Genomic DNA, 12,490 nt, shown 5'->3' on the forward strand with positions numbered 1-12,490 from the left:
AGACTTTTCTCCTGCAGCATTTGAGTATTTCTGCAGTTACCGAAGCAGCCCGGGTGAGAGGCAGGTGAGGTGTTTCCGTGACCTGAGGGCAGTCAGGGTTTTGCGTTCAGTAGTGCAGAGAGCCTCAGAACTGCCAGGGACGGCGGAATAATGTCTGTCGTGTTTACGTTAAAAGCATTTTTAAAAATTGTGCTAGTAAGCGTGCTGGGTGTCACTGGTTTCAGAGGTGAGGCTAATGACTGTACGGAACCACGGTCTGGAAACACAGTCTGCACAGTCAGCTGGCAAGCCAGTTGATTTCTTAGCCATGGAAATAAATCATCCAAGGGAAAGAACAATAATAGGCCAGCATATTCCTTTCTAATCGTTTGGTTGTTTTAGTTGCGAACAAAAAATTATGCACTGGAGAGTGCTGGCATTAGTCAAGATGGTGCGTGCCCTTCTGGGGCCACATGGGTGATAGGCAAAATCTGCCTCTACGCCGTTTCTATGTGCGCTTCCTTCAGCGGTCTGCCCGGAGCGAAGACAAGGAGCACTGTTCAGGGGTGGAGGTGTTTACACAGATTTGGGGCTGAACTGACTGAGGAGTCCTCCCTCGCAGTGACTTCTGTAAAATAAACCCGGCGCTCTGTCACGCGCTTGCGAATGAGCATGTGACACTGTAAATGTTAGCAGCAAATGCCAAAGAGGCAACAGAGATGAACTCTGCTTCTGTACAGTGTCGCCTGCGTGCATCTCTGCTGCCGCTTGTCGCCACCCTCCTTTCCCATCGTTGCCGCTCCCTGCTGGCACCGCATCACCTGTGGTTGCCCTGACCTCTTCGCCTTGCCTCCTCCCTCTCCCAGCACGTACAACTTCTCAGCGGACGGCTTTCACAGTTCAACGGCCAGCGCAAACCTGTGCTTGGGCTCCGGCGTTCACGGCGGAGTTGACTGGATGAGGAAATTAGCGTTCCGCTACCGTCGGGTGAAAGAGATGTACAACACCTACAAAAACAACGTAGGGGGTGAGTGTCCACTGCTGGGCACCCAGTGGGCTTTCTGACATGCTACGGAGGAGTGGGAAGAGCAGCTGAAGCAGAATACTTTACGCTGAGCTGAGCGAGTATCTTAGCCGTTGGCCTTAAATAAGCATTCCTCATGGGCTTTGCAGGAGCCAGGCTGAGCTACCTGGTACAGTGGTTGGAGGAGGACTGAAGTCTGAGCGTGAGGCTTTATTTTAGAATTTCTTCAGTAGGAAAGCAACCTCTCCCGGTTTTCCAAAGTGCTTAGTGAATACGCAAACAGTCCAAAACTAAATCCAATGGCTTTTCCGCAGAAGAACTCATGGCTGATCTCTGTTTCTAGGCGTTCTTGTGGCAGAACTGCTCGTTTTTAACTCCCCTAAAGCAATATCACCAGGTAATAGGATGCCCTAGGGTTCCTTGTTTTCAGCTAGTTCTTCACTAGGTTGCTCTGCTTCTGGCTTAAAACATTATTGCCAGGTCTGTGACTAGCTAGAGAAAGAAGCAAAAGTAAGAATGCTGCTGCAGACTTTTTTATTGGAGGAATACTCTGTCCACCTGAGTGGAAAAGGTGCACAGCTTCTGAGCAGCAGCAGTTCCTTTCCGGCTCCAAACGTCCCTCAGCTCAGGCCACGAACCCTCTACACTGCTCGTTAGTCCCCTTGCTCGTTTCACATACAAGCTTAACAGGAATCTCAAGAAAGGTGGTTTAGCATGGCCCCGCAGAGCGCACATAGCCGATACCATGCCCTCGAAGCGGAAGGAAACCGTGCAGGAGAAAGTCGCGGCGGTAGTGTCGGAGGGTGCTGGGGTGGGGGCCTCCCGCAGGGCAGGGCAGAGCCGTGGTCCCCAGCCCAGGAACGGGAGAAGGGCAGTGGGAAAGGCCGGACACCAAACACAGCCCCCCGGGAGAGCAGGAGGCCGTTGGCATAGAGAGCCATGCAACTCCCTTTCTGTGCGCCTACAAAAGATGTTTCCCTGCTTGCAGGTTTAATAGGCGCTCCTAAGAGGGAAACCTGGCTGCAGTTGAGAGCAGAACTTGAAGCGCTGACTGATCTCTGGCTCACACATGCTCTGAAGGCTCTGAATTTGATACATGCCCGGTAAGAACAGCTTAAAGAATTGCCTACGGGCTTGATCCAGGATCTCCTTTGCGTCCCTTCTTTCCCCCGTCTAAACAAATCGAGACACATTTATGGGACTTTGCTGGCCAAACCCATGGGATGCCTGTCTGCACATGTTTGCCAGACTTGTATTATCAAGGGTTGGGGGTGAGCTTGAGATGATGAACAGAGCAAAAGAAAAAGCAGTCCTTTTTCCTGCCTATCTTTGGCTGCATCATTTGTGGCACACCTGTCATTTGAGCAGATTTGCAAGAGACTAGAAAAGGGAGAAAAGGGCCCTTCCATGCCTGAACATGTTAATTCAAAGAACCCAGCATGGACATTACTATATGGTGTTTAAATTCCCACAAAAGAGATCCTGGCATGCATGCAGTAAGGCTGCATCACTGCTGCTTTGTTTCATGGGTGTTTTTTTTTCATTCCACTAATTTATTAAAGAGATATGACCAGTACTCAGGATGTCTGCCTTGAAGTGCAAAAATCCCCAGTGGCTTTGGGAACGTCTTTCCAGTTGCAGGAGAAGTTTGCTTCCTGCCGTATTTCAGCTCAGAGTAGAAGAAAGAAACACAGATTGCCACTTCTTCTAACGTTTTTGTTTTCTAGGTCTAACTGTGTGAATGTGTTGGTCACCACAACTCAGCTTATACCGGCTCTTGCTAAAGTGCTTCTCTATGGACTGGGCACTGTCTTCCCCATTGAAAACATTTACAGTGCAACAAAAACAGGTAAGAGCAAAGTAACTAAGGCCCCGGCCAACAATTGGTGGAAGTTTTGTCCCTGAGTCAGGCACGCCTGTCCAACTGATTGCAACAAGCAACGTATGAGCTTTATTTTTGGCACCGTTTGCTCATCCCTAATTCGCAGCCTGACTGCTCATACTTAAGCTAGTACAAACTGCAAAAAAAATCTAAGTCTTCCCAAATGTCTCCATGGGGAAAAGAGCCTGAAAAATAGCCATCCTTTGGAGCATCTCCAGCGTGCAGCATGGTCTCCTGCACCCAGCTAGGAGGAAGACAGTCTGGGTGAACCCATTACAAAAGCACGCTTGGGATTCTGTTACTAAGGGAGAGAGATCGAGTGTGCTGAATGAGCTTTATGAAAAATCATATGAGTACTAAATATTGGCAGGGTTGGTTACAACTGGAATGAGCAGAAAAGGGCTCGCAAAACTGAATGCCGTGACTGTCACATCACTCTACCAACTGTGGGTCTAAGCAAAGGGCCAGATGTCACATAGCTTATGGAAAACTTCTGGCAGCACTTGGAAGTCCTCAGTTGATAAAGAAAGTGCTAGTAGCTGTCACGAGATGGAGAGACTCCATCTCAGATGGAAATTCAGTTAGCTTTTAATCTCAAAAGAAAATGAGTAATGTAGAGGGAAGTTTAATTAGGTCCCAGCTGCAGTTCTGATAGCTGAGTGCCATCCCCACTTGCTGCGTGTGTCCGGGTAACAAATGTGTCTTCTCTTCTGTTGCTCAGGGAAAGAGAGCTGTTTTGAAAGAATAATGCAAAGGTTTGGAAGAAAAGCTGTGTACATTGTAATAGGAGATGGTGTTGAAGAGGAACAGGGAGCAAAAAAGGTACAGTTTGTGGATGCCATCCTGGATTCTTCCAAGTATTCATTTCGGTGGCCCTTTATTTAAGCTTTTAATGAAACTCCTTTCCATTGAAACAGTTTAAAATTGGTCTCATTTCTTCAAATACAAGATACTCAACATATTCATGAGAAATTTCCTACTCTAAATCTCCCCACGTTGGCAGCTAGTGCAATTTTTCAGGTAGTCCCTCTACTGCCACATGTTCTAGGACTCATTCTTACTTAATAAAGATGGCTTTGAACACATGAAAAGGAAAACTCCATGTGTGTGATCTCAGACCAGCAAGCAGGGTCAATTTTTGATCTATGCACATTACTCTTATAAATTCCAAATGCCTGGATTTTTTTTGAGTGATTTATTAAAATATTGTATACCTATATATAGATATATAGATATATATGACTCGGTAAGGTCATAGGGCCTAAAGTTATTAGAGTAAATACCAAAGGGACATTATAATATTGAGTTGCTGCCTTTATTAATGATTTGAAGGCCAATACGATTAATTTCACAACCAAAATGAAATAAGGAAGGTACACTGAGTGCAAAGTAAAATAGAAAACTCTGAAAGCATTATGGTCAGGAATAGCAAGCCCACAGCTTTGGTAATGTTTCATGCTCACTGAACAGATGTGGCCCACTGACATTGGTAAGCTTAGAAAGAATTAAATGGACTAACCTGTGCATCCCATTGAGTCTTCCAGTCATTAGTATCCACAATCCACTCATTGGGAAGCTAGAACTGGATTTTTAGGGACCAGCTGAAGCTTTTTTGTTTTGGGTAGACTGTAAGAGGAGAGAAGCTGCAACAGCAGAGCTTGGAAGAGATAACAGCAAAATTTGAGACCAAAAGCCTTCTGGTTACAGTAATTTAGTGGGAAAAGAGAGATTTTTAGCGATGCATCAGGGAATACCATCTGCCATACACCAGGGATATCAGTGTATCAAAGAAACCCAAGAGTGGTAGAAAAGAGGAAAGACCAAAGACTTGAAAGAAAGGAGTCAGATGCATCAGCTGTAGGAGTTGAACTGCCAAAGCTTTCAGTTCCTCATCGTTAAAATGGAAATCTGCCTGGAATCCGCATTTACTTGGCTGAACTGAGACAGGAATACAATTTGTTTGTGGAAAGCATCATTTGGATGTCTTTGTGCATCTTGGGTCTTGTGCTCCTGATGCAGCTGTGGAAATGTGACTGAGCTGCTTTTGCTCAGTATGCAATGAGTATTGCACATAAGTTGAGATGCAGGTACTGACTGCATGAACCCCATCTCCAGCAAACTAGTTCATTTTTTAATAGGCACCCAGACTGTTGCAGCTCAGGTGATGTATGATAATTGTATCATAGCAACTCTACGCTGGAAGACCTGACTTGCCATTCTCAATGAGGATCAAGCATTTGCCAAGCAAGGTAGTCCCGTTGGGTGCACAAGCCCAGGGAGAAAGGGATCCCAGCAAGTAAGGTGGTAATTCTGTCCCAGGAATTGTATCCCAAGTCATCTTTAAAGCAGCAGAAACCCTCTCTTTTATATATTCCCTTCCTCTTGCCAATGGAAACAATGATGATAAAATTCCTGTTTGAGAATTAGCCAGTCCGTAGATGGTTCTCTAGTTCATGAAGGGTTAAGGAGTCCTCAGAGAAGAATTCAAAATGCCTGACTGGAAATGAAGTGATAACGGCCTGCTGCTTTTGACAGCCCAGTGCCATACTTCAAAGGTAGTGGGTCAGTGACCATGACTGCATCAAAGGCTGCCAGGCTCTCTGGCAGTATGAAGAAGTGGGAAGGTTCAGCAATCTTCTAGAGGCAGGATTCAAGAGCCCTCTTGCTTCTGTCTCCTGGCCTAAGCAGCTCTCCCATTAATGGAGCACATTCTTTGCTGGGCTGTCGCCTCTTTTGATTGATGACAATCATTAGTCAAGGCTGCTACACACCTGAGCTTTATTAAAAAAAAAAAAAGGGGGGGGGGGCAGAGAGCCTTTCACTGTTTTACCGACAGCACTGATACTATCTCCATTTTAGGGGGTCATTTTTCTTCACCTGTCTGATGAGTGGTAAATCTGTAAAAGCTGAACAGGAGTGGCTGGGAGGCCAAGTTTTCTTCTCTTTAAAGAAAGAAAAATAGATAATTTAATGGAAGGGATTTAATAACCACCAGGGGAGGGGGAGGGACAAGGAAATAACTTTTCCCCTCTAAGGTGAAATTGCAGAGCAATGGAGGCCGGTCACTTCAGATGTCTTGTTTGCTTGCTGCCTCTACACACACTGATAAATAGCTTCAAGGAAACATTTGTTTACTCATAGGCAGCATACCAGAGGGACGTTTGAGCAGTATTTAAACATTAGGGGAGTGTAAATAGATGCTCTGTAAAATAAACGTCTGGAACCACTGGAGTTTTTTTACACATGGAAAAGGATCTTCCTTCATCAGAATCATCTATCCGGATTGTCTAAAGCTGGCAGTATGTTTACAGTTGAATTATTTAGAGATTAAAAAAAGTAAAAAAAGAGGGAGAAATTATTCCCACACTGGAAAGCAAGTATGATCTGCTGATTAAGGCTTTCTCTACCTCTATAACTGCATACCTATCAGTGACGATACAGATACCAGTTTTTTTGGGAGGAGACTCAGAAAAATCAAAATCTCAAACGTTGTTACAAATTCTACATGCAGATCAGAGCTGTGCCTTTAGAGTAGTGTTTATACTGTACTAGATTACTGTTTCTATCTCACATCCCCTGTGTAATTGAGCCTCAGTCATTTCATAGCGTTCACAAAAAGCTGCTCCTTCTGCCTCTTTCAGATGCAAGTCTTGTTTTCCGAACGTATATACACAATTTTCATGAGCTGAATCAAGATACTATAAAGATGTGGGTCACACATCATAGCTGAACTTTCTAGATTTAATCTAGACGCAGAGAGACTGCAAGAGGAACTGACTGATTAGAAATTGGGCGTTTGCATATGTGACTCCAGATTTAACCTAGCAAATCTGGTTTGAAAAAAACTGTAGGCTGGGGAAGTACATGAAAGTCTCTTAAAAGTGGAAATTAGGAGACCCTTTTTTTTTTTTTGAAGATTAGGTTATCATATAAGCCTGTTGCACCTTCCTTTGGGGCAGTGGTATTACACTAAATGAACAATTGAGCTGAGCAATGATACCAGTTTCTACATTTCCAGAAAATGCAGTATGTGCTACTGTTCCATTTAACTTGGAAAGGGAATTACTTCTTAGAAAGCATTTTGACTTTGCATGATTCTATATGCTTTTGTTTACATTCAATTTCATTTTTATTTTATGATTCAGACACACACAGCGTTTACTTGTCTGTGAAGCACTAGCAACAGCTTTCAGTAGTAATAAACAGGACAACGTTGGAGTATGTGTTACAGGAAAGGATTATGTCACTTTTTGGAGAGTCTTTCTTTGAAGATTCTTGTATAGTTTGTTACTGTAGGCAAAAACATCACTAAGTGGCATGGACATTGTCTCTAGGAGTACTGTAATTCTAAAAACATTTCTAATCAGGAAAAAAAATAGGAGGGTAAAGTTTAGTATAGTACATTCAGAAACTCTGCACACATCTCTGAAGTAGGACACTCCCAAACTATGGAGGATCTGTTTTCTTCTCTCCAGAGGAGAAATGTGCCAGAAATTGAAACTTCCCACTCCCTTCCTTCCTCTTTAAAATGAGCCTCCTTGCCTGTGACAGCGTGACAACCTGGTGGCCCAAGTCCAAAGCTCTGTTCCTGAGGGTGCAAACGAGGAAAATTATTTTGCTCTCAGTATAAAATAGAAACAACAACAACAACAAAAAAACCCTCTTTTGGTTTCACTCTAGCACAACATGCCATTCTGGAGAATCTCTTGTCATGCTGACCTGGAAGCTCTTCGGCACGCCTTGGAACTTGAATATTTGTAGCAGACCCAAACATCTTAGCACTGTGAGGGCTTCACTCAAACTATTACATCGGTTCCACCTATTCCTCAGCATTTTCTTATTAAAAAAAAAAAAAAAATCCCACAGCAACTGCAGTTTTTCTTTTTTTGAAGGAGAACCATTTCAGTGGAAGCCTTTAAGAACTTGCAGCCAAAGAACATTGTATCAAGACCTTCTTCCTTTGAACAGAGGAAAAATCTTCAGCTAACCCACTGGGGATCCTGCAGTTCTTTGGTTAAGCTGGATGCATAGAGCTGTAACTGCCTTTTTTTTTTTTCTTTTGTTGCCATCAACGATAAACACAAAAGACTAGAAATGTTGGGTCTACTTGTCAGTTTTCTTGCTTCTGAAGGGGGAAGTGGACATAGTAAGGAATCTCTCAGCATGCCCTGTGCACAATACATCGCATGGGACCTTCTGAAAATAAGAGTGAAACTGTTGTTTTTTTGTTTTGTTTTTGTATTTTTTTAATTTATGAACTAATCTCATTACTCTGGTATTAAGCTCTGTACCTGTGTTTTAAATCTGGCTTTTTGAGGTGGATGGGTGGGGAAAGTCCTGCCGTTCTAAATTAATAGTTCACTTCTCCAGGACAAAATGGAGAAAATCATATTATGTACATTAATAATAACGACACATGGGATTGTTGGTAAGAACTATAGCTGTGTTTTTAAATCTTATATAGATGGTATGTGGACTGTGCATGTGTCTACACGGTGCCTTATGCTGCCATCTTGGGTTTGGGGGTGGGGAAAATACCTTGTGATGAGTGAAAGGCATTAAATAAAAAAAAAAAGTGTTTACATTCTGGGGGACTAGATCACCTGCCTTCTCTTCTCTCCAGCCACTCATGGATCTAGTGATAGATGTAGAATACATACTCTCCCTTTCAAGCTGGGGTTGGACTGGAAGGACTCCAAGAGCCAGAGCCCCTCAGATGTAAAACACAGTGTGTGGCCAACTGTTGTCTGTTGGTAGCGCAGAGTGAAGACGGTTGCCTGGCTGCGTCCACTAGGAGGGAACGTGGACAGTCAGCAAACCCTACTCGTCTTGCAAAGGAAGATAAAGTGCAAGCAAATACTGCAGCTGTGCATATTTATTTCTATGTAAATAAATGCATCTACAAATAAGATTTAGCTTTAGGATTTCTACTGAGCTGGCCAGTTAATCCTTGTTGTCAAAACATTTTAACTCTCTGGGCGTCGATGAATCTCCGAGTCACTTTCTAAACTGTTCCTTCTTGCTTGCTGTGGCACTCAAAGAACCCGAAGAGGATCAGGGCCTCATTGGAAAAGGCATGAAAGAGCGAGCGAGAGAGAGCTGCAGCAAGTAATGCAAACCCCTTGTCCATCAAGGCGAAACAAATAAGTAAGTAAGTGTTGCACAAGTGCTGCTGTTACACAAGCCTGAGTGATACGCCCAGCGTCTAAAAGCATTTACCTCAGGAAATAGATTCACTGCTAGATCAGAGGGGGATTTTCAGCAGGGCTAAAGCAGAGAATCTGATCACAAATAATCTAATCTCAGCCTCTGGCTCAAAAAAGTAGCAGCCAGGCAGCAGCTGTAAAACATGTTAGCCATACTAGTCTACATCAGGCACGAACAAAAAAAAAAAAAAAAAAAAAATCCTTTCATTACGTGCTTTGGAGGCATTTGCAAAGAGCATCTCTCTCTCTCATGCTCGCGCTCTCTCTCTCTCTCTCTCTCTCTCTCTCTCTCTCTCTCTCTCTCTCTCTCTCTCTCTCTCTCTCTCTGGGCTGAGTACAATACAAAACAAAAGCAAATGTGTTTTTCACCCTAGGAAAGGTGTTGCTTGTCTCATGGCCTGCTGAGAAACAAGTCAGACAGAATCTTTCCCCTAAAGGTTTTCCAGCTGTGTGACTGTCACAAATAGGAAGTTTTACCACACGTCAAGGAAATCAAACTCAATGGAGGATTGACAGATGCTTGCAAGATAAGCACGCCCATTAATTAAAAAGCTCTGAAAGAGGAACAAATGCTAGGAATGGCAAACGCCCAAGAAAGCAAAACTCCAGCTTTTAACACCCTGTCAATCTGTTAATTGTGCTTGTTTGACATTCCAGTGCTAACACCTGTTTCATTTGAGCCAGCAGCACAGATTTTTCTGACGCTTCTTAGAAGATTTTGCTGTCTGAATGTATTTAGAGAGTCTCAAGTTCTCTCATTTTTGCCTCCAAAGTTCCTGGCAGAGCTGTGGGCCTGTTCTCTGTTAGTGCCTGCTCATACTCTACTTATCATTGCTGGAAGCGATTTCTCCATATTCCTCTCTGCTCAGCTCGTGATGTTTACGTCCCCACGGGTAACGCTGCTGATCAGGTTGGCGTACACCAGCTTTAGGAACACCTGGCATACCACCTCCTGCCAGTTGTAGCAGCAGCTGTTCACCTCTCACTAGAGTATGAGGATTTACTGTTCCCGGGACTCTATGATGGCCAGACAAAGAGATCTATAACAGCTATTTACTCATAAACATATGTAAGCACTGGGAACTGGCTAGTGCGCGTGCGTGCACACCCATCCACCCCACCCCCCCACCCCCAAAACACCAGGCCTTGCTCAGCATTTTCACCTGACTGCATTTTAAAGTATTTGCACACGTTACCTTTCTCAATCACATCACTAACCAGATCAGAGTACAAGTATGCTGTGACAAGGTTCCCAGAGAAGCATCAGTATAGCTGAATCTGAGGTGGGCAAAGCAAGCAACTCATGTTAGTAGCACCATTAAAATGGATAGCTGATACCAAAACGTGTTCTGCCAAGAAATTACAAGTACGTTAGGACCGTTCTCAACCTGCAACACAAACTTTCCGTATCTTAAATACAACGAGGGAGCTGAGAGAGACATATCTGGTGCGATTATACTGGCTCAAGTTGTGAATAGGACTGTAAGCATGAGGGTGCAGTAGCTGCTGCTCTTACCACAACTCATTTCTAACACTACAAAGACCACAATATTTTTCCAAACAAAAGAAAAAAACAAACAAAAAAGCTGTGCACTGACATAACATATTCATTGGATTTCCAAGTGTATCCTTTGCACTATCATTTCTCTCATAGGTAACTAATATGAATATAATGCTGCAGCGTAAAAGAAGAAATCAGTTTTCAAACTACCCATTACTGGGTCCCATAATTTCATGTTCAAATCCTTTCCATGCCACGATCTTAACAGGCTTCCTAATTCTTTGTAAAGCAAGCAGAGACTCTCACCTGGCAGCCAGAGTGAAGACTTCGCTGGTAGGGTGAGCCCATGCCAACACTTGGGCCCCGGACATACATATATTTCTTACTCAAAAAATGGGACTTTAAATAGCACCAGTGCTACATACAGTAACAGTCCACACCTCAAACCACGTCATGAAACCCTAACAGTGTTCATTCCCGTTCTGCTATAGCAGAGCAAAAGAGCCACGTCGGATCTGGGCCAGAAAGGTGAATGAGAAATGAAGCAATTCTCAAGCAGACAACAGGTATTACAAAAACAGCACAAAGCTGTGAGGTATCTGTGAGTGTATAAACCTTCCTCTCTAAGCTTCTGCATGGAGCAGCACTACCACATCAGTCAGGAGTGAGGCAACATCTGCTCATTATTAGAGCAGTTTTGTGACAAGCTACCAGAGTCTCCATTTTCCCCTGCTCACAGAAGTACCATGTACAGACGCTGAAGCCCATCAGAAACAGTGAAAAGCCTCTCCAATAATTTGGCAGAGCTGGGATCAACGAAAGAAACTAAGCTCTCTTTTTCCCCCGGGAGCAGGGTTGGGGGGTTGTTGTTTGTTTGAGGGGAGGAGCAGGGGTTTTGTTTCTGTTGTGCCAACAGTGCAAGGCAGACTGAGTATTTTGTTGTCCTTTATAACAGAGATTGGATTTACGTTAACAGCAAAGGCATGTACTGGAAACTTTTAAAAATATTTTATGTCATTTTAAAGGTATTTTCCAGGCTGTTGCAGCCTCACAGCATGTTTACTGCATAATTTCTAGAGCAATGAAACAAAATTTGGATAATGCAGGTTGCTTATTTGGGTCAGAAACCGGAGAAAAATCTGATCTAGTTCACCCTTGCGTTATCATATTATAAAATTAACGACAGCAACTCACTTGCTACACACTTTAGAAAGGATGGAGTTTCAAATGTTGAGTTAGTGTCGGTGTGCTGCTGGATCTGTTGCTGTAAGAGCAACACAAGTCCTGAAGGCCTGCTGCAGACACTGGAAACACTGTAGGTACAGGGAGATAAATTAGATAGATAGATTTGTTATAACCTGTCACCCCAAGAGGTAGGTTCTAAGTGCCAGAGCAATTGTTCTCGCTTTTCCTAGAAGTGCTTAATATTGCTCTATTACCTTTTCTGTCTCTTGTGGTATTTCTCCATCATCTCTTCTCTGCAAGTTAGGTAAGGATTTTCCATACTTACTGTGGTTTTTCTTAAGTAATATATTGCAGGCTTCATCAGAGCCAAGGTTTTACCCCCAAAGTTTTTATTAGCTTCAGTATGGCCAGAGCTTCACATCTACTACTCAGCAGACTTACAAGGTACTGTGCAAAAATTTATCACAATAATTCATAGTATTGTTTCTCTTCCACTTTTCACAATGATCTTTTCCTGTATGCCAGATCTCTAAATAAGATAATATTTTGTTTTTAGCAGATACATTATATAGAAAGCATAGCATATATGTCAGTATGTAAAAATTAGAGTAGAAAAAACCCTGGAGATTAGTCTTTTCTCAAGTTTCAGTTGTTTATATATTGCTGAAAAACAAGCAGAGCACAGCAAATTCAGCTGTGAAGAGCTCTTGTCC

At 43.3% G+C, this 12,490-nt stretch overlaps 1 protein-coding gene across 25 annotated transcripts in view; it reads left to right on the plus strand.

Moving 5' to 3' along the window:
• EYA2 (EYA transcriptional coactivator and phosphatase 2) overlaps nucleotides 1-9,265 on the plus strand; it is a 101,081-nt gene extending 91,816 nt beyond the window's left edge. For 18 of the 25 annotated variants that reach the window (XM_068912598.1, XM_068912613.1, XM_068912602.1 and 15 more), the window contains 5 exons: nucleotides 846-1,006; nucleotides 1,992-2,106; nucleotides 2,731-2,852; nucleotides 3,607-3,707; nucleotides 7,566-8,788. In XM_068912598.1, the coding sequence (XP_068768699.1) occupies nucleotides 846-1,006; nucleotides 1,992-2,106; nucleotides 2,731-2,852; nucleotides 3,607-3,707; nucleotides 7,566-7,646 (580 nt within the window). In that variant the 3' untranslated portion in view covers nucleotides 7,647-8,788. Of the gene's footprint in view, nucleotides 1-845; nucleotides 1,007-1,991; nucleotides 2,107-2,730; nucleotides 2,853-3,606; nucleotides 3,708-7,565 lie in introns of all 25 variants that reach the window. The other 7 variants (XM_068912610.1, XM_068912616.1, XM_068912596.1 and 4 more) reach the window with 4 other exon arrangements.
• The last annotated feature ends 3,225 nt before the right edge of the window (nucleotides 9,266-12,490 follow it).

The sequence above is a fragment of the Struthio camelus genome, chromosome 18 (assembly GCF_040807025.1).
Source record: "Struthio camelus isolate bStrCam1 chromosome 18, bStrCam1.hap1, whole genome shotgun sequence".
In the NCBI taxonomy this organism is placed as follows: Eukaryota; Metazoa; Chordata; class Aves; order Struthioniformes; family Struthionidae; genus Struthio; species Struthio camelus.